Source organism: Salvelinus sp. IW2-2015, linkage group LG28 (assembly GCF_002910315.2).
Source record: "Salvelinus sp. IW2-2015 linkage group LG28, ASM291031v2, whole genome shotgun sequence".
NCBI classification, from domain to species: Eukaryota; Metazoa; Chordata; class Actinopteri; order Salmoniformes; family Salmonidae; genus Salvelinus; species Salvelinus sp. IW2-2015.
The window spans coordinates 22,983,587-23,006,168 of NC_036868.1; the positions used below are offsets into that span (position 1 = coordinate 22,983,587).

General features: G+C 39.6%; 1 protein-coding gene across 5 annotated transcripts; it reads right to left on the bottom strand.

Annotated features, from left to right (window-relative positions):
• Positions 1-923: 923 nt before the first annotated feature.
• Positions 924-22,016, bottom strand: LOC111954199 (uncharacterized protein C14orf132-like). Of its 5 annotated transcripts, none has more exons than XM_023973732.2 (3): positions 21,783-22,016; positions 3,471-3,542; positions 924-2,320 (listed from the first exon to the last, which is right to left on the bottom strand). In XM_023973732.2, exons 1-3 carry the CDS (start codon positions 21,807-21,809, stop codon positions 2,096-2,098), a joined length of 324 nt encoding a protein of 107 aa, XP_023829500.1. In that variant the 5' UTR covers positions 21,810-22,016; the 3' UTR covers positions 924-2,095. The 5 variants fall into 5 exon arrangements, with proteins under 5 accessions (XP_023829500.1, XP_070291965.1, XP_070291964.1 ...); XM_070435864.1 differs by having other exon boundaries at positions 3,471-3,552; positions 21,783-22,014; XM_070435863.1 differs by lacking the exon at positions 21,783-22,016 and adding an exon at positions 6,000-6,301.
• Positions 22,017-22,582: the final 566 nt, after the last annotated feature.

The following is a 22,582-nucleotide window of genomic DNA, read 5'->3' on the forward strand; positions in this document are numbered from 1 at the left end:
TTGTAAAGAGGCTACATAAAGGGCATAATCCATTTGGACATTGTGCATGCCTGTGCATGGAAATGTACCCAGCGTTTTGTGAGACAGCTGTATGTGTGTGTTAGCCAGTTTTGCTAGGGAGTTTAGGGAGAGATAAAAAGGTGTGCTGCACTGGGAACGAGAAACACTGCATTCTTGAGAGGGACATAGAGATTCATCGCTATGGCAACTGGCTCTTGTCTCATCCGGGGCTCATTAAAACGATACTGCACAAAAACATAAATGCAACATGCAACAATTTCAAAGATTTTACTGAGTTACAGTTGATATAAGGAAATCAGTCAATTGAAATCAATTCATTAGGGCCTAATCTATGGATTTCACATGAATGGGCACAGCTGGGGAGCCAGGCCAGGCCAAGCCAATCAGAATTAGTTTCCCCCACAAAAGGGCTTTATTACAGACAGAAATACTCCTAATTGTCATCAGCTGTCCGGGTGGCTGGTGTCAGATGATCCGACAAGTGAAGAAGCCAGATGTGGAGGTCCTGAGCTGGTGTGGTTACACGCGGTCTGTTGTTGTGCGGCCGGTTGGACGTACTACCGAATTTTCTAAAACGACGTTGGAGGCGGCTTATGTTAGAGAAAGGAACCTTCAATTATTTGGCAACAGCTCTGGTGGACATTCCTGCAGTCAGCATGCCAATTGCACACTCCTTCCAAACTTGAGACATTTGAGGCATTATGTTGTGTGACAAAACTGCACATTTTAGTGGCCTTTTATTGTCCCCAGCACAAGGTGCACCTGTGTAATGATCATGTTTAATTAGCTTCTTGATATGCAACACCTGTCAGGTGGATGGATTATCTTGGCAAAGGAGAAACGCTCACTAGCAGAGATGTAAAAAAAAATTGTGCACAAAATTGGAGAGTAAGAAGCTTTTTGTGTATATGGAACATTTCTGGAATCTTTTATTTCAGCAAATGACACATGGGACCACTTTACATGTTGCGTTTATACTTTGAGTATTTGGCTTGGAATGCAGTTTGGGTTACAATGTATTGAGCGACTGTAAAGAGGAAGAAAGATAATCTTAGATCCAAATATACATTCAGACCGACATAAAAATGGTTATGGTTACAGCAGTCACATCAAGAGGCTTGGATCCAAGTGAGTTCTAAGCGTGATGAATCTGGTTTCCACATGTAAATATCTGTGAAATGTGGATTGCTAAACAGAATGGAAACAAAAATAACAAGCGGTCACGGTGAACATCAATTTCTATAAATCGTATATCCCATTTATATGGATTTGAGGTCTGATAGGGGTGTTTAAGGGAAATAGAGTTAGTGTACCCATACTTTCTTTGATATATGAATTTGCTCGGAAAGGATTGTCTATTCAGCACTCAAGGCTCACTTAGGAAGAAAAGGGGAGAACTAGATTTACTTGATCCAAAACCGATAGTGTCAGGTGAACTATATTTTCATTAGGTCAGTCATTAGGCATTCTGTTTCTAGAATGTTTGTCATAAACTCCTAGCTTTGGGCAGATGTCTTTAGAATACAGTAACCTCTGTGGAGTAATGCTTTGAAGATAAAAACATATCAGTGTTACTTTCCATACAATGATCTCCAAATGCTTCGTTACAAAGGTTTTGATTTTCAGTGTAGGAATATTGTACGTCCTTTCGGTGATTTCAGAATTGACCAATTAGCTCAGAGGTTATTCAGAGTAGACTATACATCACTGTATACTATTTTCTAGAGTCCATTCAATATTTAAAGCTTCATCAGAAATGTTAACATTTTTACGTAAAATCAACAGAACATATGTACACAATATTTCATAATTTTACCTCTGGCTGCAGGAAAATGACCAACATATTACACATACTCAATTCTGTATTTGTATTTGTCCCTTGTCTTTCAAAAGCATGGACAAGATGTCAATGCAATAATCATTCACTCCTCTGTATCAGTGTAGCCTTTCAGAGTGGTTATTGGCTGCTGTGGAGTTCTGAGCTTATGTCGCTCCCAAGTTTCTGAGCTTATGTTCAAATATCTTGTGCAGCAACTTCCTCCTGCTGGCAACACTTTATCATGGCTCCCACCACTCAGAAAGTGAAGGCGTACACCACTCCCACGACCACAATGTTCCCAATGGTGGCGGTGATGGCAATCCAAAGCCAGATGGCGTCGCGGGACATGGGCTCCCTCTCCGGCTGGTCATGGGCTGCCATGGAGGCCGCGTGGACGCTGGCTGAGGAGTTGAAGAGGGAGTGGTCCGTGCTGTAGTCATCGTTGGGTGACGAGTCCATGAAGGCCCCCGCCATGACAGACTGAAAGAGAAAAGGAAGTCCATTAAACTCAAATTGGGCAAAATATCTGAACTTTGCACAGCGTCATTTTATGTATAAACCGAAACAGTCCTTCCCTATCAATATAGTCCAGTGGCTTATCTTCTTCTCCCTTGGGATATTCATTGAATATTCAGTTCATTTATCTCCTTTCCAATATTAAGTAAATAGTCTGAAAACATTTCTGCAATGGCTCTGATTCATTGTGAATGAGGAACCCTTATCTGGAAGGTGAAGCTATTCCAATAGGCCATTGGAGCACATATTTAGATTATAGCAATCATTTAAAACTTTTTCACTGAAATGTATCTACAATAAAGCTATTGGATTGCCAATGGAATGCCTTCCAGCGATAGTATAGAACCTACATATTCCTATACTTACACATTCAGAACATACATGCAGTATCTCAATACCTATCTACAGCAGGGAAGAGGATAGCAACTATGCTCAGAAAATAACACACAGAATATATGAGCTGTGTTCAGGTAGCCAAACCCCACAAATATGACAGTGGGACAAGAAAAGTGTTCTCCTTCACACAGTTGTATCCTATACAACACAGTCCGTAGTAGAGCATCAACCATAGCAGCAAATGACCAATCTGACACAAGGTCTGTTCTCATTAGAGTACAATGGTGAAAGACGTGTTCTAACGTGATGAGGCTGCTACCTGTATCTTTGAAACCCTTCTGTGGAGATTAGTCTGTCACATATAAAGTAAATATTCAATGGAGGTTAAGAGATAGAGTATACAAAATAGATTTTGTGAACATTGTCTCAAAGAAGGGATGGAGTCTGAGATCCTTTATGAGTACGCCAGGGCAGGGTAGCCTAGTGGTTAGAGCGTTGGACTATTAACCGAAAGGTTGCAAAATCGAATCCCCGAGGTAAAAATCTGTCGTCTACCCCTGAACAAGGCAGTTAACCCACTGTTCCTAGGCCGTCATTGAAAATAAGAATTTGTTCTTAACTGACTTGCCTAGTTAAATAAAGGTATAAATATGAGTACCTTATTTCCTTTGATTCCTATAGCGATGTGTTGTTTGTTCATAGCAAACTAATGAAAAACAGAGTTTGGGTATTGTGTAGTAGGGGTACAATAAAGGGACAGACAATGTCACATAGAGACCTGATCAAGGACAGGGCTGTGATGAGTGTCCCGTAGATGTCTGTTTTTCAGGTTTCCACCTGACTGCGCCATCTTTTCACACCTCACAGATCATGAAATGAGAGGAATTAAGAGACAATTCACTTACATGTCAAACTTATAGACTTGTAGGGTAAACAATTCCTTCTATACATTGAAATGTAAAAAAGCTTGTCAAAGACACTTTCCCTCAAATAAAGGAGAACTCATCTCATTGAAGAAATTATGCTTTCAAGAAGCTTCCCTTTTATCTTTGACCTGTATATAGAATCAGCCCAGCACATTCTGTTGTTCAGAGAAGATTTAAACCATTTAAAACAGGAGTGGGGAATGTGAACAAATGATCAAATTGTTCCTCAAACATGTTCATTTTTTCATTTAAAGCTGTTTACCAATGCAAAGCTGACTGTCGCTGACTTTGTCTGGTAATGGAATACACACTGTCCATTTGTGGACTGGACATCAATTCCAATGTGTCACTCAGAGTTCGACTGCTTGATTGCTATTCAATGCTGTCAATACTTTCATTTAATAAATACTTTACAAGGTAACTAAGACATAAGAGTGTTGTTTTTAATCACTGCTCCTTATTGCATCTGCTAAAAATCACTGTCATACACGTGCACACGTGCACACTGACAAACACTAAGGCGCACAACAACTCAGACTGCCCCAAACACCTTTCCTCAAAGGGACAAGTCAGTGTGCCTATGCAGACAAACCGCTCTGTCCAAATGAGCGATGGCATTCCCACATGCTCATTTGTTCATGCATCGGATTACACACGTTTTTTTCTCCAACTAGCCATTAAAGTGCTATGTTCAGGGTAATAGAGGTGCCTGTCACCGCCATAACGGCTTTTTGAAATCGCTTTCTGGCTAGAACAAATGGATCTTGCATATTGGTTTCCCAGTGTAGACTGTGCTAAATCACAGCTGAGACAATAATTAAGAGATCAACAAGATAGCAAGGTCTGGAGCCTCGGTACTGCCCTGACTAGATGACCTGGATTTATTAACTAAATTCAGTTGATTTCTGCACTCATTTGCTCTTTGTCACTGTCACAATCCCTTTCTATGTAAATATCCAAGAGTACAGTTGGTCTTTTTAGTCAGTGCTTTCTTCCCCATCACAATATCTTGTGTTGCTCTGATGCTCGTCATATTTTGTTAGGATACCCGCTGATCCTCACATAATGAAAGTGAAAAGAAGTGAAAGACATCACATTTTATGTTCATATACGACCACTTGTTGTAGTATACTTAAGCAATAAGGCCCGAGGGGTGTGGTATATGGCCAATATACCACGGATAAGGGTTGTTATTAATCACGACGCAAAGTGGAGTGCCTGGAGTGCCTGGATACAGCCCTTACCCATGGTATATTGGTCATATACCACAAACCCCTGAGGTGCCTTATTGCTATTATAAACTGGTTACCAACGTAATTAGAACAGTAAAAATACATTTTTGTCATACCCGTGGTAAAGGGTCTGATATACCACGGCTGTCAGTCAATCAGCATTCAGGGCTCGAACCACCCAGTTTATGAAGTACAGTATGATAGCACAAAGAACACTGTACATCTGTCTGTACAGAGCTTCCATAGGAGTGAACATCAACAGAGTACAAACCATATCCTCATATGAGTCTCAGGATAGTCCCTGTAAATGAGTTGCTGTCTCCAACCCTACAGCCTGGACAGGAGCATATGTGTTAGAGAGCACTTTAGGATTCCCCTTTACAACGCAACTGTCAGAAGCAGTCAACGTCTTTATGTTTCTACAGTCAGTTCCTCAAATAAGCCTCCAGTCGGTTGTCAGTCATGGCACTCTCTGTTCATCAAATGATCTTCGGTCCTATAGCCAGAGGTTTCAGCATGAAGAAAAGGGATGTAACATTTTGTATTCTATTGCAAGTACAGACTAAATATCCCAAAGCTTGCTTAGCAGAACCACTGAATGAGCACTCACATGCCCACTTTGGACATAGAGCATAGTAATGACACTGAGCACTTCCATCAACTGTAAATTATTCACCTGTGAAGTGCACTTTCTCTTATTTCCCCTGGTATCCCAAAATAATCCATCTCTCGTACAAATGGACTACTGAGACAATGGGTAGCAACAGTGACATTATCCTCTCTTCTCCTAAACACACTGCCAATATCATACATTAACTACAGGCTACTGTGCACTCCTCTGGTAATGTTCCAGGCCATTATCAAGCTTTTATTCATACAAACCAAGCAGGGAAACCATGTGTTTACAGAAAATGTCCCATGTGTTTACAGAAAATGTCCCATGTGTTTGCAGAAAATGTCCCATGTGTTTACAGAAAATGTCCCATGTGTTTACAGAAAATGTCCCATGTTGTAATGGCTGTCAAAGTCGTTCTCCTCCTCAGACGAGGAGGAGCATGGATCGGACCAAGATGCGGATTGGTAATTGTACATGTTTAATGTAAATAACAAGAAAACACTACAAACTACAAAACAACAAACGTGACATACCTCAAAACAGTCCTGTGTGGTCCAAACACTGACACAGGAAACAAACACCCACAAAAGCCTACTGCCTATGGCTACCTTAAATATGGCTCCCAATCAGAGACAAATGAATGACAGCTGTCTCTGATTGAGACCCAATCYAGGCAGCCATAGACATAACTAGACAACCTAACAAACACTATCCCATACACATACAACACCCATAGACTAACCAAACACACACAACATACAATGCCCACCCCAACTCACGCCCTGACCAACTAAACATAATCAAAATAACATAAAAATAGGTCAGGAACGTGACACATGTGTTTACAGAAAATGTCCCATGTATTTACAGAAAATGTCCCATGTGTTTACAGAAAAAATAAGTAAGGCTATAATTACTGTAAAATAATGCTATTTTCAACAGGTTGAGAATACTACATGCTTCTGAAACGTCCACACAGCATCAGTCACGACTACCTCTCTCATAGCTGCCTCTTATTCTCTCACGAAACAAAAAGGACCCATCAATGAAAAGGCATACAAATGTCTACAACTTGAGAAACCAATATGATATACCTCTCTAACAAAACATAAAGTGAAACACTTCAATCTAGTAAAAAACAGGGTCATTGGATGGTTCATGGATGCACACGTATAGCAAGTTTGGCCCACGTATACTCATTTACTTTTTTACGGACTTGAATATGGAGTCCAATACCTATAAACCCCTGCTTCACATCACAATACAACTCTGAGCTTTACCACTATTTTCCCATATAGACATTGATATCCTGTATGCTATTACAGACTAGACATTTAAACCTGCTGTATCCTGACCTATGTACATTTATGGCTACGAACTCATTCCATGTCTCTCAGTGAACTCTGTTACTACGGTAACATGTTCTATGCAAATCAAGCAAAGGACACTTTGTCATCTTCAGGTACAGTGACAAGGACTACACTATTTCGCATAGTTCACAACCTACCATTTCATTTGGAATATGTGTTGCAATTATTGGATTTCTGCCTCCACAATCCACAGACAAGGTATTTTCCTCAGGTCATATCCACCCTACCTCAACGTAATGAGTATAGCATGGAAAGCAATGCTGGAACATGCAACCAATTTGACATTACAAAGTAATATCTGGCGAGTTACCATTTCTCAAGCCTGTCTGGTTGAGTGCCATCACACTCCTGACGATGGAGAATCTTTGGCAAAACAGAATCAGCCAGCTATTTTAGATTTTTTTCTCTTGTTCCAAATCACTCAGATCTGTAACAGTACTATGTGCCTGCCTGGGCCCAGCTCAGATCTGTAACAGTACTATGTGCCTGCCTGGGCCCAGCTCAGATCTGTAACAATACTATGTGCCTGCCTGGGCCCAGCTCAGATGTGTAACAGTACTATGTGCCTGCCTGGGCCCAGCTCAGATCTGTAACAGTACTATGTGCCTGCCNGCCTGGGCCCAGCTCAGATGTGTAACAGTACTATGTGCCTGCCTGGGCCCAGCTCAGATCTGTAACAGTACTATGTGCCTGCCTGGGCCCAGCTCTTCTTTTATTCTATCTTGGCTCTATAAGAATTACACAAGGCTGTACTAATCACTGGCCTATCATTGCTGCATGCCCCTTTTAATATTTTTGTTTACCATGATTCCCTCTGGTCTCTCTTTAGACCTCCTCGCCGTCTTTCTATCTGTCCCTGGATGAGAATGTCTTATGGGCATGAAGGAAAATAGAAAACGTGAACAGTTTTTTTGAAAAGTGTAGACAAGGAGGAAGAATAAAAACATATCATTATATGCCACAATATTATCACGATATGACATGCTATCACGATATTGCCGGTAAAGGTTAAATAAAATAAAAAAATTGCCCGGTACCATTTTCATATTGAATTATTTTGAATTATTTTGAATTATCAATATTATTTTGGTGCCCACCACTACTAATTTCCCCTAAAAGTGTGTGTCTGGGCTCAGAGTGGGGCTAACCACATCCCTGTAACAGTGGTGGCCAACCAGCAAACTAAACAAGACGCCCATCATTCAACCACGACATGAAGGACATGGGACTTCATGCTGTGATTAGTCCACTCCTGCTGGCTCACTGCCTGGGTGAGTCTTCACTGTAGTATGCAGCCAGGTGATGCGTTAATCATATAGAGGGGCATGGGATCTCAGAGATAGCGTTAGCGCCCCTCTGGGGCTGGGCTTCATGTGATGTAACGCTATCCACTGGGCTACATTACAGGAAACAGGCTGCTTAGTGTGAGGACATTCACAGGTCATTTATCCATTTCTCCCCAGGCCACACAATGCCAGGAGGGAATAACAAAATGCCCTTACACACACCCACATGCATACACGCACACACGCAAACAGACACACACACACACACACACAAACAGGCCATTTATCCATTCATCCCCAGGCCACACAATGAAACAAGGGAGCAACAAAACGCCCACACACAACGGCACATGCACGTTTTTCTTTGAATAATAATCACATAAAGACTGTACATCAACAGTCTCGACAAGCTAATGAAAATGTGTTTGCTTCATTATGTACCTTACTGAGAAAATGTCTTCCAAAGAAATCTCTTGCTAGAAACTACAACATATGAGTTGTGTTTGGGAAGAAATAAACAATGTCATATCGGCGGCTGTGGCGGTCATGACATTTTGTCAGCAGGTGATTGTCAAGTAAATAACTGCTGGTTTCACTGTAATTGACCGTTAATTAACATCTTCTGGCTTCCACCCATAGTCCACAAGACACTGATGCAGACCTTTGGATCGTCAACTTTTTAAAAGTCTAATAAATCCATGTAATATAGCCTACACCATCAAAAGATATCCATTATTTATATTAGACAGGTCTAAAGAAACATGATATGAAGAAAATGTAGTCTATTTCAGAAGAACAGAATGGCATACTCTGAGTTGTCCTTATGTTAGGCCCTGATCAGGCTATGCCATATGGCTGTGGGCTACACTAGTTCATTTTGCTGACAATATTTGCTTAAAATTCTGTGACAATATTTTACATTATTTTATAGTACGAAGAATACAATTGAACATAGTTCAATAAAATAGAAAGGATATTTTCTCCAAAAGATTTGAGGGAGTGTGCACATGTGTCTATTCTGTGTTGAGTGGTTAACAAAGAAACAGGTCCTCCTATATGCTTAATTTAGAGTTATTTATGTAACTTTAGTTGTGATACAAATGGTGGGCTATATGTTTTAATTTTTTATACATTCTAAGGCTGCATGATGTGACTCTAATGTAATGATATGCATTGTTTCAGTCTCTCATTCACAATTGGACAAGCACTTAACAATGACTCGAATTTCGCGGCGGCATCCCTTTTGTGTGGCCATAATGCCCCCTAAAAAACTATATGCCTTTTGCGGCAAGTGGCTGTTGTGCCCTTGGGCTGAATATAATAATTATATTTCCCTTCTCCCGGCTGCATGCTCCAAAGCACCTCTCATTCTCCAGGCTCTCTCAGATGTTCTCAATTCTTATTAGACAATGCCTGTAAAGGGATCTGGTCCTTCTCACGGCATCTCAGGCTTTCTCACAGGCTACAAGTGAAGACAGACACAACAGGGACGCAACTGCCTGCGTCCTTATCGAATTCCGAGGCGCATATTGAAGATGTTGGAATAACTATCCACATTTGAGTAGGCCTAACAAACAGCACAATCACTAGCCTATGTCAATCTACTATACCCCAGAGTACAAAAGTTCACCCATTTTATTGGTCAACTTGTCCTTCTGTCTGAAAAAAAAATATTCCAAACATAGTCTGGAATAGTTGATGTTCCAAAATGCAATCAATTAGCGGGAAAACACAATTCTCAAAAGTGACCGCAAATGCGATTATGCATGTCATGCTCATTATAAAGGCGCATTTTTATGTTGAAATTTCTCTTCCCCAAACTTGAAACTCACACGCCTCCTATGTATGCCAGTTAGGCTCAACACTTGTTGTAAAGTGGATTAATGTGCTTCATTTTAAGAAGTTATTTGGCCACTTTAGTTGTGATACAAACCTCAAAACATATAGGCCTATGGGCTAGGCTACAGGTGTCACGCCCTGACCATAGAGAGCTTTTATTCTCTATGTTGGTTAGGTCGGGGTGTGATTAAGGGTGGGTTATCTTGGTGAATTCTATTTCTATGTTGGCCTAGTATGGTTCCCAATCAGAGGCAGCTGTTTATCGTTGTCTCTGATTGGGGATCATATTTAGGTAGCCATTTCCCCATTGTGCTTTGTGGGATCTTGTCTATGTATAGTTGCCTGTTAGCATTATTCTAGCTTCACGTTTTGTTTGTTCGTTTTGTTGTTTTGTTCTTTGAAGTTTTTCTATTCCAAAATAAAGGATGGAAACATACCACGCTGTTTTCTCACTCAATTGCACAACCTATAGAAATGTTGCACAACAGGAGCTTGTGGGCTCTCATGAAGTGTTTGATTAGATGTTTGATTCCATTTGCATTCATGTCAGAGTGATTAGAGGGACAATAGAGTGCTGAGTACCAGTCAGTTAGCAAGTTTGGTAGGCCACTAATGACCATCAGCAGCATCAGAGCTTGGAGGAGCCTAGTTACTGTGACTAAACGGCCACTGGAATTTGACTGCGGTCATGACTTGTGAACGCCGGTGTGGCGGTAATATGGTCACCGTAACAGCCCTAGTCATACGGAGTAGTCATGGAGTGTAGACAGCCTCTAGACAACAATAGTCACAATAAGTTACCTATTCACTAGTCTCAATAGCTAAACTAATTGGGTTCTGTGGGGAGCAACACCTAAAATTGGGTCCCGAGGGGAGCAACACCGAGAGAGAGAGAGAGAGAGAGAGAGAGAGAGAGAGAGAGAGAGAGAGAGAGAGAGAGAGAGACTCTTTTGGACTGACATTAGATTACACACTTTTCCAACGAGCGATAGCTTCCAATTTCCCTGAGAAGGGAGTGTTTTCAGTAAAGTGGCACTGAAGGAATTTGATAGCAGCCATAGCCCCTGTGGGAAAAAGCATATATGCCAGGACTTTCTGTAACAAACTGTGTATGTATTAATAGAGAGATACGTAGGGAGAAAAGATTTAACTGATTGTTATTCCTCAGATGTGGCGCATACCCAGCACAGTTCACGTTTGAGTAGTTTTCTGCTTTGCATTTGAAATGTCATTGAATCATGACACCACAGACCTCAAGTTCAACTAGAACAACTATAGTCAACACATTACACACAGGAGTGAACGAGAACTGAATGTGGCCACCTTTTTGAATCCTCTTAGGGTGCGATTTGGGACACAACCCATCTCCTATACAGTGAACTACTTTTGACCAGAGCCCTATGGGCCATGGTCAAAAGTAGTGCACTATATAGGGTGCCATTTGGGATGGGCCCCTTCTCTGGGTTGGTACTGCTGCTACAATAGCAATTCACAGCGTTCCACAGTGCAGAGGGCTATAGGGGTGATACAGAGGACTCTCCTTACAGTACTCCTTGGCCCCCTTTTATCATACTGTTCATGATGAGTCACTGGGCAGATAGATGCCCTCCAGTAAGTCTGAGTTGAACTCTATGACCAGTGTATAGACCAGGAGCAGGACTACTGTATGGGGCAATGGGTTTGTTCTCTACACCCTGAACTATGTTTGTTTGAGGCACTGGAAGTAACCCCTGCTGTGGTGATGATGAGTTACACAGGATGTGGAATCACTGTCCCCAGACCAGTTGCATCACAGCATGGATTCTACTGTAGTATACCAGGGTAGAATGGGGACCTCTGACTCCGGCAAGACACCAGGTCAGACACAGCCTTTACGATGCAATATATAACCTTAGAAGGGCACAATTGAATGGTTCAGTAGTTACAACACAATAAAAAAAATGAAGAATATCGTCTTTAAACAAAGATGAACTTTTCTTCCACTTCATTAGGTCCGAATGTAAAAAACGCAATGTCTCAGTGAATACATTAAATATGATGAATTATAATGTGAATCAATTTAGTCAATCAATAATGATTTTTCCCATTCAATAATAACTACAGACTACAAAAAAAACACGTTGACAAATCGTCACCTCTGGGGAACATTGGACCAGCAACATTTCATTTAGATGTACATACTAACTCATCAGGTCGAAAAAAGATAACAGAATACTGTATATGGATTATAAACGCAGTAAATCACTGCACTCATCAAATATCGCAGATCCTTTGAAGAAAATGTACATCCCCGACCCAACATCCATATCATTAAGTTCCCTTTGTGCGCTCCCTGGAGAATTCATGACTCGTGAAAATTTATCAGTGCCCATTAATAACTCAAAATATGGTTGTTAGGATGGTTTTGCAATGGTTGTTGAATTTTTTGTATTATCAGTTCATTTATTTTATGTACATTTGGTAATGTTAATGGGGGTAAAATAGAACTACTGCCTGATGCACTTCTGTGCAATTAAGGTAGAGAGCCATTTCCTTCAGCTTTGTAAGGCTAAATATTGTAAGTCATGGACATGCTTGTTCATTCACAGCGCATTGCTATTAACAGGGAATAGAAGATTGACGGATGACTAAACAAGATGTTCTAATGTATGACCACAGTCCTATTGATTAACTTGACCATGCCTGGAATAGGGGCCAAAATATATTTTAAGAAATGTTTAAGTCGATTAAGTTTGGAAATAGGGCACCCTGCTTTGGATGCTTCCTTGTGAAGGCAGCTTGGAGAGAAAGGCCCCCTCTGGTTACAGGTAATGGCTCACTAACTCTATGGCATCCCACACTTCCATTTTCATTAGCACTCCAATTTCCTTTCTCTACAGGGTAAACAACCTACAAGCGTTATGGGTGTACATCCTCATTTATTTACACGCGGAGGCATCGTGAGACCTGGATATCAGCATAATCACCCTCTCTACAGAATACACTGGAAAACCATTGAAACATGTGACGCGTTTATAACATAAACATCAGTGTTAAAAACGTAAACGTCAGGCATATAGGTTTGCCAATAGACGGGCTAGCTAACAACGTCACAAAAATGATGTGCGCGCTTCCATGGGGCAGACGTCATTGTGTTGTTGTGATTCTGGATGGCCAGATTGCTAGCAAAAATGACAAGAAACTGCCATGTGGGCAATGGTAAGTGGCTCGTTTCAGCTTGTTTCATCTTGTTCTTGATACCATGTCTTGTTTTGAGGTGTTATTGATTCCAAGTCAATGCTAATATGGGAATAATTTGCAAGCTAGCTAGCCAACAACTGTAACGATGTATTTGAGAGACAACAAGTGCTCATTGTGCAATTTTATTCATGTTTTCAATTAGCATTTGAGACTAAATATAACATCTATAAGTGTTCTAATCTTAAACACAGGCGTTTAGAATGCAAGATTAAACATGATAGTCCGCTTTTCCAGTAAGTTTCTAACCAGAACAACTATATCTCCTAAGTGTTCAGATTTTAAACACTAGTGTTTACTTTCCCATCGTCCTGTTTAGAGTATATTTAGTCATTCGAAATGTATGACTTGCCATGCCTTTTACTCAGATCAGTGTTAGGACTGCCATCAGACTGTTAAACAGCCATCACTAACACAGAGAGGTTGCTGCCTACAGTACATACAGACATGAAATCATTGTCCACTTTAATACATGGATCACTAGTCACTTTAATAATGCCACTTTAACAATGTTTACATATCTTGCATTACTCATCTCGTATGTATGTACTGTATTTTATACCATCTATTACATCTTGGCTATGCTGCTCTGTCATTGCTCATCCATATATTTAAATGTATATATTCTTATTCCATTCCACTCATTCTGATTGCAGGTGTGATAAAACATATTCAAATTCTTGGATATCCTTCCTCTGGCTGGATTGCAATAAGATTTTCAGACCACAATATCGAGGATAGCTAGGCCATAACTAAAGGCCTTATGAAAAGTATGTCTTTGTAACGGGTTTACTTTTAATTGAAACACATTCACTTGGACAGTCACTTGGTGAAGGCTTCAGGAATAGAAGTTATTGAACTCAACAACCATGTCTCTGTCACTAACAAATAGGGATGTTAGGTTTGATACCAGAGCTCTGAGGCATGCATCAAAATTGCTAAGCAGTTTACTTCAAAGCAGTGTAACGATGCCTGTACCACTTTATCAGAAGCACATGATCAATGACGTCCGAAGCTTAATTTATCAAACAACCACCTGATTGGTTTGGTATTGGTTCCGGTAGAAGACAAAAAGGCTACTCTGCACACAATACACCGTGTGGGACGTCATCTATAATCATTTGGATGCTCTACATTCTTTTGACCAGCAGGTGCTACTAGTGTACACTGTGTTGATCAAAGCCTTAAGTAATAAACCTATTTTCGACACAATTGGCTGAAAAGAGTTCAATGCTTTAGGAAGCTTCATTTCCACATCACTACTAACAAACACAGTAATGGGTGGGTATCTCTCACATTCACTCAAAAGGCATTTATGGAAATATGGCTTTACATCCTACAGTGTTGAAATAACACCCCCAGCGTTTAGTGTTTGAAACCTAAAAGCCTTATGTTGAATAAACATGTTCATATGTTTAAAAAGTATAACAGCAAATAAACATGTTCTTGTGTTTACAATCAAAACACTGTGACGAGTTTTCATTGATATTCTAAATGCCTTGACGCATTTAAAAAGTGCTACAGAAAAGTGTTTAGTTATGTGTCTTAAACACTTGGTTTAACAGTGTATGCTGATCTCTTTTTGCCATAGCTCCAGTCACTCTGATTCAGATCATTATGGCTTGATCAGATATTCTTTCATGCACTGTTTCAGCAGTCTATTGAGAAGAAACAGTCATAATCCAAGAAAGATCTCACAAATGCTTCATCTTTTCTGTGCTTCTTGTACACACACAGGGCGCTTGTGCCCCACCCGGAATAGCTGTTGCCGTCCCGCAATATTTCACCCCTTGTCTGTAAATTCACCCATTCAGAGAGAGCCAGCTAGCTCGAGCATGGCACATTACTAGTGGAGAGCTGGGAGCCAGAAGCCATCATTCTCGCCCCGCTAATTACAGTACATGCACTCTGACACACCCCTGGGCTAAGCTGAGGAAAATTGTATTGCCGCCTGTAGCTTAGACCCAAAGACAAGCACTTGGTTGGTGTGATAAGGAGGATGGTGTCAAGGTCTAAAAGCAATTTTATCTGGTGACCAGTCGAGTGGGCCAAGAAGTGACAGACCACTTCCTGATCCTACTGTACACACACCCATATAGCTAGTGGTGTAAAGTACTTAAGTAAAAATACTTTCAAGTACTACTTAAGTAGTTTTTTGGAGTATCTGTACTTTACTATATATATTTATGACAACTTTTACTTTTACTTCACTACATTCCTACATTTTTTAAAACGTTTTACTCCATACATTTTCCCTGACAACAAAAAGTACTTGTGTGAAATTTAGCCTCTGGCCTGGCGGACTCACTAAACATAAGAGTGTGCCCCTGGCTATACATACATTTTAAAAACAAGAAAATAGTGCCGTCTGCTTTGCTTAATATAAGGAATTTTAAATGATTTATACTTTTACTTTCATACTTAAGTATATTTTAAAACCAAATACTTTTAGACTTTTACTCAAGTAGTATTTTACTGGCTGACTTTCACTTTTACTTGAGTAACTTTCTATTAAGGTATCTATACTTTTACTCAAGTATGAAAATTGGGCACTTTTTCCACCACTGCATATAGCATGTGTAGATCCAGCAGAGGCAGCACTTACAGTATGTCTACTATAACCATCACTAGCTGGTTGGCTGGCTGGCTGATCAGCTATGTATCCATGGGTTCTGCAGCCACAGCCATCTTAACTATCAGTTCCTTTCAGATAGGGTTTTGTTTCAGTACCCGTTGTAGCCTAGCCACCCTCTACAAATCTATGGAAGCCACTCACAAGCATCTCACTTACTGACAGCTGATGTGTGCTGTAAATTAACTTAGTAACAGACAACATTAATGATCAAAACCAAGGATGTATAGAATAGTATGAGAGAATGAAATAGAAAAAAGGAATGTAGTAGATTGATGCTAAAATCAGTGTATGTGACATATAACACACACAGCATGAGTCTTGCACAAGCAGTATAACTATTCCTCTTTAGTTGAGAGTATAAAATAAAAATGTCATAAGCAGTGGCCAAACAGAAAGGAGAAATTCAATAAGAGTTGAAAGAAGCATCGGTATCAGTGGCAAGAGATAAACGGAATGGCTTAAGTAGGAATAATGGGAAATCTTGATTGCAATCATGAACATTATATGATTATTTTTTTTGCAAACTTCAAGCATCCTTCATCATTTGTCAAAACGTAAAAGGAATATAGCCCACGGTTAATTTGCATCAAGGGCACAAAATGAAGGATATGATTAAGAGTAAAGTCACTTGGCAAAACATTAGGACTCATTACATGGTGGCTCCTATTTGAGATTAAGGCTAGCAGAGAGAGAGAGAAAAATGTGTAAAGAAAGCACAGTAAATGTTAAGACTGTTTATACCACCGACAGCGTAATGAGTTTAGGTGCGACCCAGATGATTGCTCCCTCTCTCTCTGGTTTCCAATGGACAGGTAAGACTCTAAAAAATGCTGGTTTAAAAACAACCCAATTTGGCTAAATATTGGACAGAACACATGTTGGGTTATTTTGACCCAGCCAGTTGGGTCCCAAACAACTAATTTTTTCTATAAGTTGGGTTGTTGATGCTGGGTTACTGAGCTATGATCCACCCAGTCAGAGCAGAATACTGGAGGCGTGGCTTAGTAGGGGCGTGACTTTCAGATAGTTATTTTGGCTACCTTTGAGAGTAAATGTCATTCCAGTTAATCTGTTCTGTTGTATTGTCAGTACATGTTGAGCACAGACAGGTTTGTATCTTTAATAAGGCTTACACAAGATTATGAGTTCCTATGCATATCACAATGTTGGTATAGTTACCACTTTGTTATAATATTTAAATCTGTTAAAAAAAAAAAAAATGTCACATTAAAATGTGTAATGTGATCAAATATTGAAGGAAAATAAACATTTGCAGTGTACAAACTTGATGACGAATATGAAATACATTTATTCTCACAGGTGGCCAAAAATAACTATCTGAAAGCCATGCCCCAAATAGGCCACGCCTTTGGATTACCCAAACATGGCTTTATTTGACGGTTAGTCAATTGGGTTATTATTCACTTTCATGCTGGGTTGATCCAGCAGATGGGTATTTTTTAACACTCTTTAGTCAATTTCAGCAGCCACATGAACATCGAACTAGCATAATATAAACATCCCCATAAAAATGTGTCTGTTTAAGCTAAAGACATCATATATATATATATATACTGTATATATTAAGAAATATATTTTTTGCATTGGCTGCAAATCAATCCACTGCATCCGTCAATATCAGCCTTCTGCATCTGCAGTTAAAGGTGGCAGAGCTACAGCGGTGTTTGTCAGACCATGAGTCATCCCGAAAATCGGTCTTCTCATGAATCAAATCAAATCAAAATCAAATCAAATGTATTTATATAGCCCTTCGTACATCAGCTGATATCTCAAAGTGCTGTACAGAAACCCAGCCTAAAACCCCTAACAGCAAGCAGGTGTATAAGCACGTCTGTAGCATCTGAACGGTGGCCTACAAACTATTATGACTCCTCGATTGTGACCCCTGTTTTGTTCTAGGATGCCCCTAAGCCTCACTACCAGTAAAAAAAGTTTCCTGATCTTTCTTATATCTCTCAGATATAGGACAGACACTTTAAAAACAAAATTCCTTTAGTTTTGTTTTTCCATGTATGATGCTGTTATTCAATATGTTTATGGGCTAATAGCTAATATGTGCTAATAGCAGTAAGGCCAAATTCAATGTTTCATCAAATATTTGTTTTTATACCTAAAGGGATCCTGAAATTCCATCAAATATCTAAATGATCCTTCATATGACCATCTTAAAACAATTCCACATGTTAGCTTAGTAGACCCCCCCCCACAGACTTAAACTATAGAGGTTATTTTCAGGAGGAATGGCCTATTGGGGACATGGCTTTAAGATAAGTATTTTTGGCCACCTGTGGGAGTAAATGTCGTTCCTGTTCATCATGTAATGTTTGTACACTGCACATTTAAAAGTCCCTTCAATAATTTTGCACATTACATATTTTAAATATACAATTAATAACATTATTTAAATATCATAACAAATTGGTAACTATCCCAACACTGTGATATGCATAGGCACTTGAGGAACTCAACTTGTGTAAGCCTCATTAAGCTACAAAAGTGTCGGTGCTCACCCTTAATGCGTTTGACAATACTACAAAACAGATCAACCGTAATGACATTTACTCTCACCGGGGACCAAAAATAACGACCCGAAAGCCACGCGACTACTAAGCCACGCTTCCAGTGTTCTGATCTGACACGGTGGATCATAGCTCAATAACCCAACTAAATGACACAACTGGCTGGGTCAAAAATAACCCAACGTGTGTTCTGTCCGCTATTTAACCAGCGATGTGTTGTTTTTAACCCAGCATATTTTTGTGTATGAAGGCATAATGAGACAGAAGAGAGAAATGTAATAATAAGAATGTAATAAGAATGTGAGTAATGTAATAAGAATAGGAGTAATGTAATAAGAGTAGGACGTGAGAAACTGAGGCAGTTAGTGCTTATTCTTAAGCCTGCATAGTTACCAAGTTCTGTCATAGCAGACCCATGTTGGACCAATATGGCAAAGGAGCATCTCAGAGGGCTCTCCAGCATTAATATGAAAGTGACTAGCTCCTGCCTTTCAGCCACGGCATCGAGGGCGAGATTACACTGAGCAGAGCAGAGAGCGTCGTGGAGAAGTCAGGCAGAGAAACTTGGCGCCCAGGTCAGAGACTAATGGAGAGCTCTCTCAACGTGGCAGGCAGAGCTGTGTCACCCTCTCTATCTTACCGATGCCGTACTCCCAACAGCCATCACTTCCTCGCACCGTCGCACAGCTGTCTAGAGCTGTGGAGGAAAACCACCAAAATATTTCCTAACACATGACCTCCCAGACCTAGACTCTGAACACCCACAGCAACAGAGAAAGCCTTGATTAATACTGTTTTGTAGTTGACAGATGATTGAGGATGTGTCATTGATAAGTACTGTATGGATGGATGTTGAGTGGAATGAGTGGTGACATGAAGATATATGATGGCGTCCTAGCTCATGGTTATACTCTTATGATTCGGTAATATCAGTCTTTATTTTGTATTTCCCTACAGTAACCTGAAAGATCTGTATGTTGATTGCATAATGTGTTGACCAACACATTCAATCTGGGCTTTGTGAGATACTATAGTCAGCTTTATTGAGGATTTAAAAACGTTCATCCCTGTCAGAAAGTCTCTAAATACAAGAGAATTCAGCTGATACCTCTCTACATTCCAAGTTATCAGGCACCTGGCTAACACCACACACTGTAAGATGTTTGGTTTCAACAAATTATTATTAACTGGTTCCACTGGGTTCTTTTTTTGGCCCAAGTGTTACCTGAACTAAAAACAAATAGTTGGCGCAAACTTAGCTCCAACTTTAAAAAACAGGCAGAAATTCAGTCAACTTAAAACGATGTGTTTGCTAAAATTGACTCAAAAATGTGACTTACCTAAAAAAGCCTTTGGAGGAACTATTGTTTTAACATACAATGTTTTCATATTTGACATGTAGACAGTAATTAATATTCCACGTCCTCACCTGGGATTTGAACTCACAACCTCTTCCAATCTTCTTGCTACCACAACCATGTTTGTGTCAATTACTTATTTCACCTGCATTGCTACACTTTGCACTTCAAAGTAAATCTCAGCTCTTTTAAAGGTACACTCAAGCAAAACTATTGTATTAATCATAGTGATTAAGGAGTAACATTAAAACAGATTAATATGCCGCACCAACAGTAGACAACTACACAGAAAAACCTACAATTGCTGAAATAAGTCAATAATATCAATGGTGAGAGAATAGTTATATAAACTGACACTTGACACAGATATTGCGGCATAGCCGGAAGATTGGAATGCCAAGAACCAAGAGGCTGTGAGTTCAAATCCCAGGTGAGGACATGTTGAATAATAACAACTGTATAAATGAACATGCAAAATGTAAACATGTATGTCTAATATACATTTCCAGTCAAATATTTCAACACACCTACTCATTCAAGGGTTTTTCATTATTTTCTACATTGTAGAATAATAGTGAAGACATCAACACTATTAAATAACACATATGGAATCATGTAGTAGGCAAAAAAGTGTTAAAGAAATCATTTTTTTTTTATATTTGAGATTCTTCGAAGTAGCCACCCTTTGCCTTGATGACAGCTTTGCACTCTCTTGGCAAAAATATATTTTGATTTGTTTAACACTTTTTTGGTTACTACATGATTCCATAAGTGTTATTTCATTGTGTTTATGTCTTCATTATGATTCTACAATGTAGAAAATAGTAAACATATAGAAAAACCCTTGAATGAGTAGGTGTGTCCAAAGTTTTGACTGGTACTGTATGTAAGTTAAACATAGTGTATGTTAAAAGCACTCTGTGTGTCTGTAACCAGTTGCACAGCCTTTTTTAGTTAAGATGCCCAAATAATAAATTGTAGTTTAATGATCATATGAGACAACTTGAGGAAGCACATAATTTTGAATTGACAAAATGTTTGCCTACGTTTTCTTAAATTTAAGCTAAGTTTGGGACAACTATTTTTGGGGGGTTCCCCTTGCCCACCCTAATGACGCTCATGTTTTCTAAAAAGAAATGTTCATGCATGTGCAGCCCTGAGGACATGGCACTCATAAATCAGAGAAATGTAAATAGGCTAGCAATGAACATCATGGTGAATCATAAACATTGTCCATGGTCCGGTGTGTTATTGTCATGTTTCATTTATTAGAGTCGTTATGAGGAGTTACAAGTTCAAGATAATTACATTTCGCATTGCAAATCACATATTTGCACTATGGCATGGTAACCTGCCATATAATACCTAGAATAGCCTATCTTAATAGATATTGATCAACTCCAAGTCTATTATAATTGCGTATATCTCATCTGGGCTGATTACATTTGATTACTTTAGTTATCCTGTTGATTACGAAGTTGTCTGGCATCTCAGTCAGATATAAGAACTGCATTGATGATCAGAGGAACATCAGCGTGGACAAAACAATATAAAATGGATGAAAACATGTATGCATATGTGTTATGTTTTTTACATGATTACTATTTTAATTACATTACATTTAATAACTTTAGCCTAATCTAATTCGTGCTAAAATCGTATCATTCCCGAAAGCTTATCGACCAAATGTTATATTTGGGAAAAAATCAACTAGTTGTATTACAGTCGGTTTAAAAAACGATATTGATCTCAAGATTTAGGGTGGGATGCGTGTTTACACCTGTTTATCCGCGAAAGGTTATTTTAGCTTGTTGGTGACAAAATCAAGTTCATCCGGAGAGAGAGAAACTTCGTGCGTATGTCGGTAGGAAATAAATAACCCATACAGACGCCATATAGAATGGGTTTACTCCTTACTACCTTCTGCACATTAGTAAGCTTTTGACAACGCATTTGGCCTATTCGTTCTAATAATTATTAGCCGATAATTGCATGGAAACCACACATAACTTCTCTTGATTACCAATACCAATAATGTCACAGACTCTTACCTGCGCAGCCATAAATGAGAGATCCATTGTGTTACGCGTGTGAGAACAGTACACCGTTGACTATCTTGAAATAGTGTCGAGTCGCCCTAGTATTCTCCAAAATGTAATTAGAACGTTTTTCCCATCTACATTCTCAGATCCAGCCAACGTTAACAGCGTATGCAAGTGGCGTAGCCGAGGAGGCGACTATTGTATTGGAACATACGACAACCTTACAGAGAGGGAAAGAGCGCAACAGCCGTGTGTTTCTGTGTGTGTGTGTGTGAGAGGGAGAGAGAAGTCAGAATCATGTCGCACCTTTGGTCCTCTTTTTAATAGCCTACAGTGATATTAACACAAACTGCCAATCATGCAGTGTTTTCGAGAGTAGTTATGACAGTCTAATTGAGTTGTCTCGCCTACTCTTAGCAGATTTATCTGTGCATTTTGAAATACAACAAGAGCTTGTGCTTCAGAAACCATGTCCGCTTGCAATATTTAAAGAGCGCCGAATTTCATGAAGCAATTAATCATGCACTGTCTGAGTACCTATGTAAAATGCACAGGAGGCTGTATGATAAATTATTGTCTGAGTTTAAAGTACTGTATCTGTGGTCTATTTTCAGGATCCCCACTCTTTCTTTTGCCACTTTGGATGACATCCTTCATCTTATTCTAAATGATGCTTTGCCCCCTGACCTGGACTCAAACCCGGGTCCAGCGACTGTCAAGCCAACACCTTAACTGTTACTGCAACAGGTCTGAACCTCTTACTGAGGTTGCTAGGTGTTAGTTAAGGTCACTACATTGCCTCCTTCCCC

Excerpts from the sequence above, each read along its gene's own strand:
- LOC111954199 (XM_023973732.2), bottom strand. The coding sequence starts at position 21,809 with ATGGATCTCTCATTTATGGCTGCGCAG. Across the intron at positions 3,543-21,782 it reads TCTCATTTATGGCTGCGCAG|ATGGCGCAGTCAGGTGGAAA; the intron begins GTAAGAGTCTGT and ends AGGTGTGAAAAG. Across the intron at positions 2,321-3,470 it reads ACAGCCCTGTCCTTGATCAG|TCTGTCATGGCGGGGGCCTT; the intron begins GTCTCTATGTGA and ends TTTCTCTTTCAG.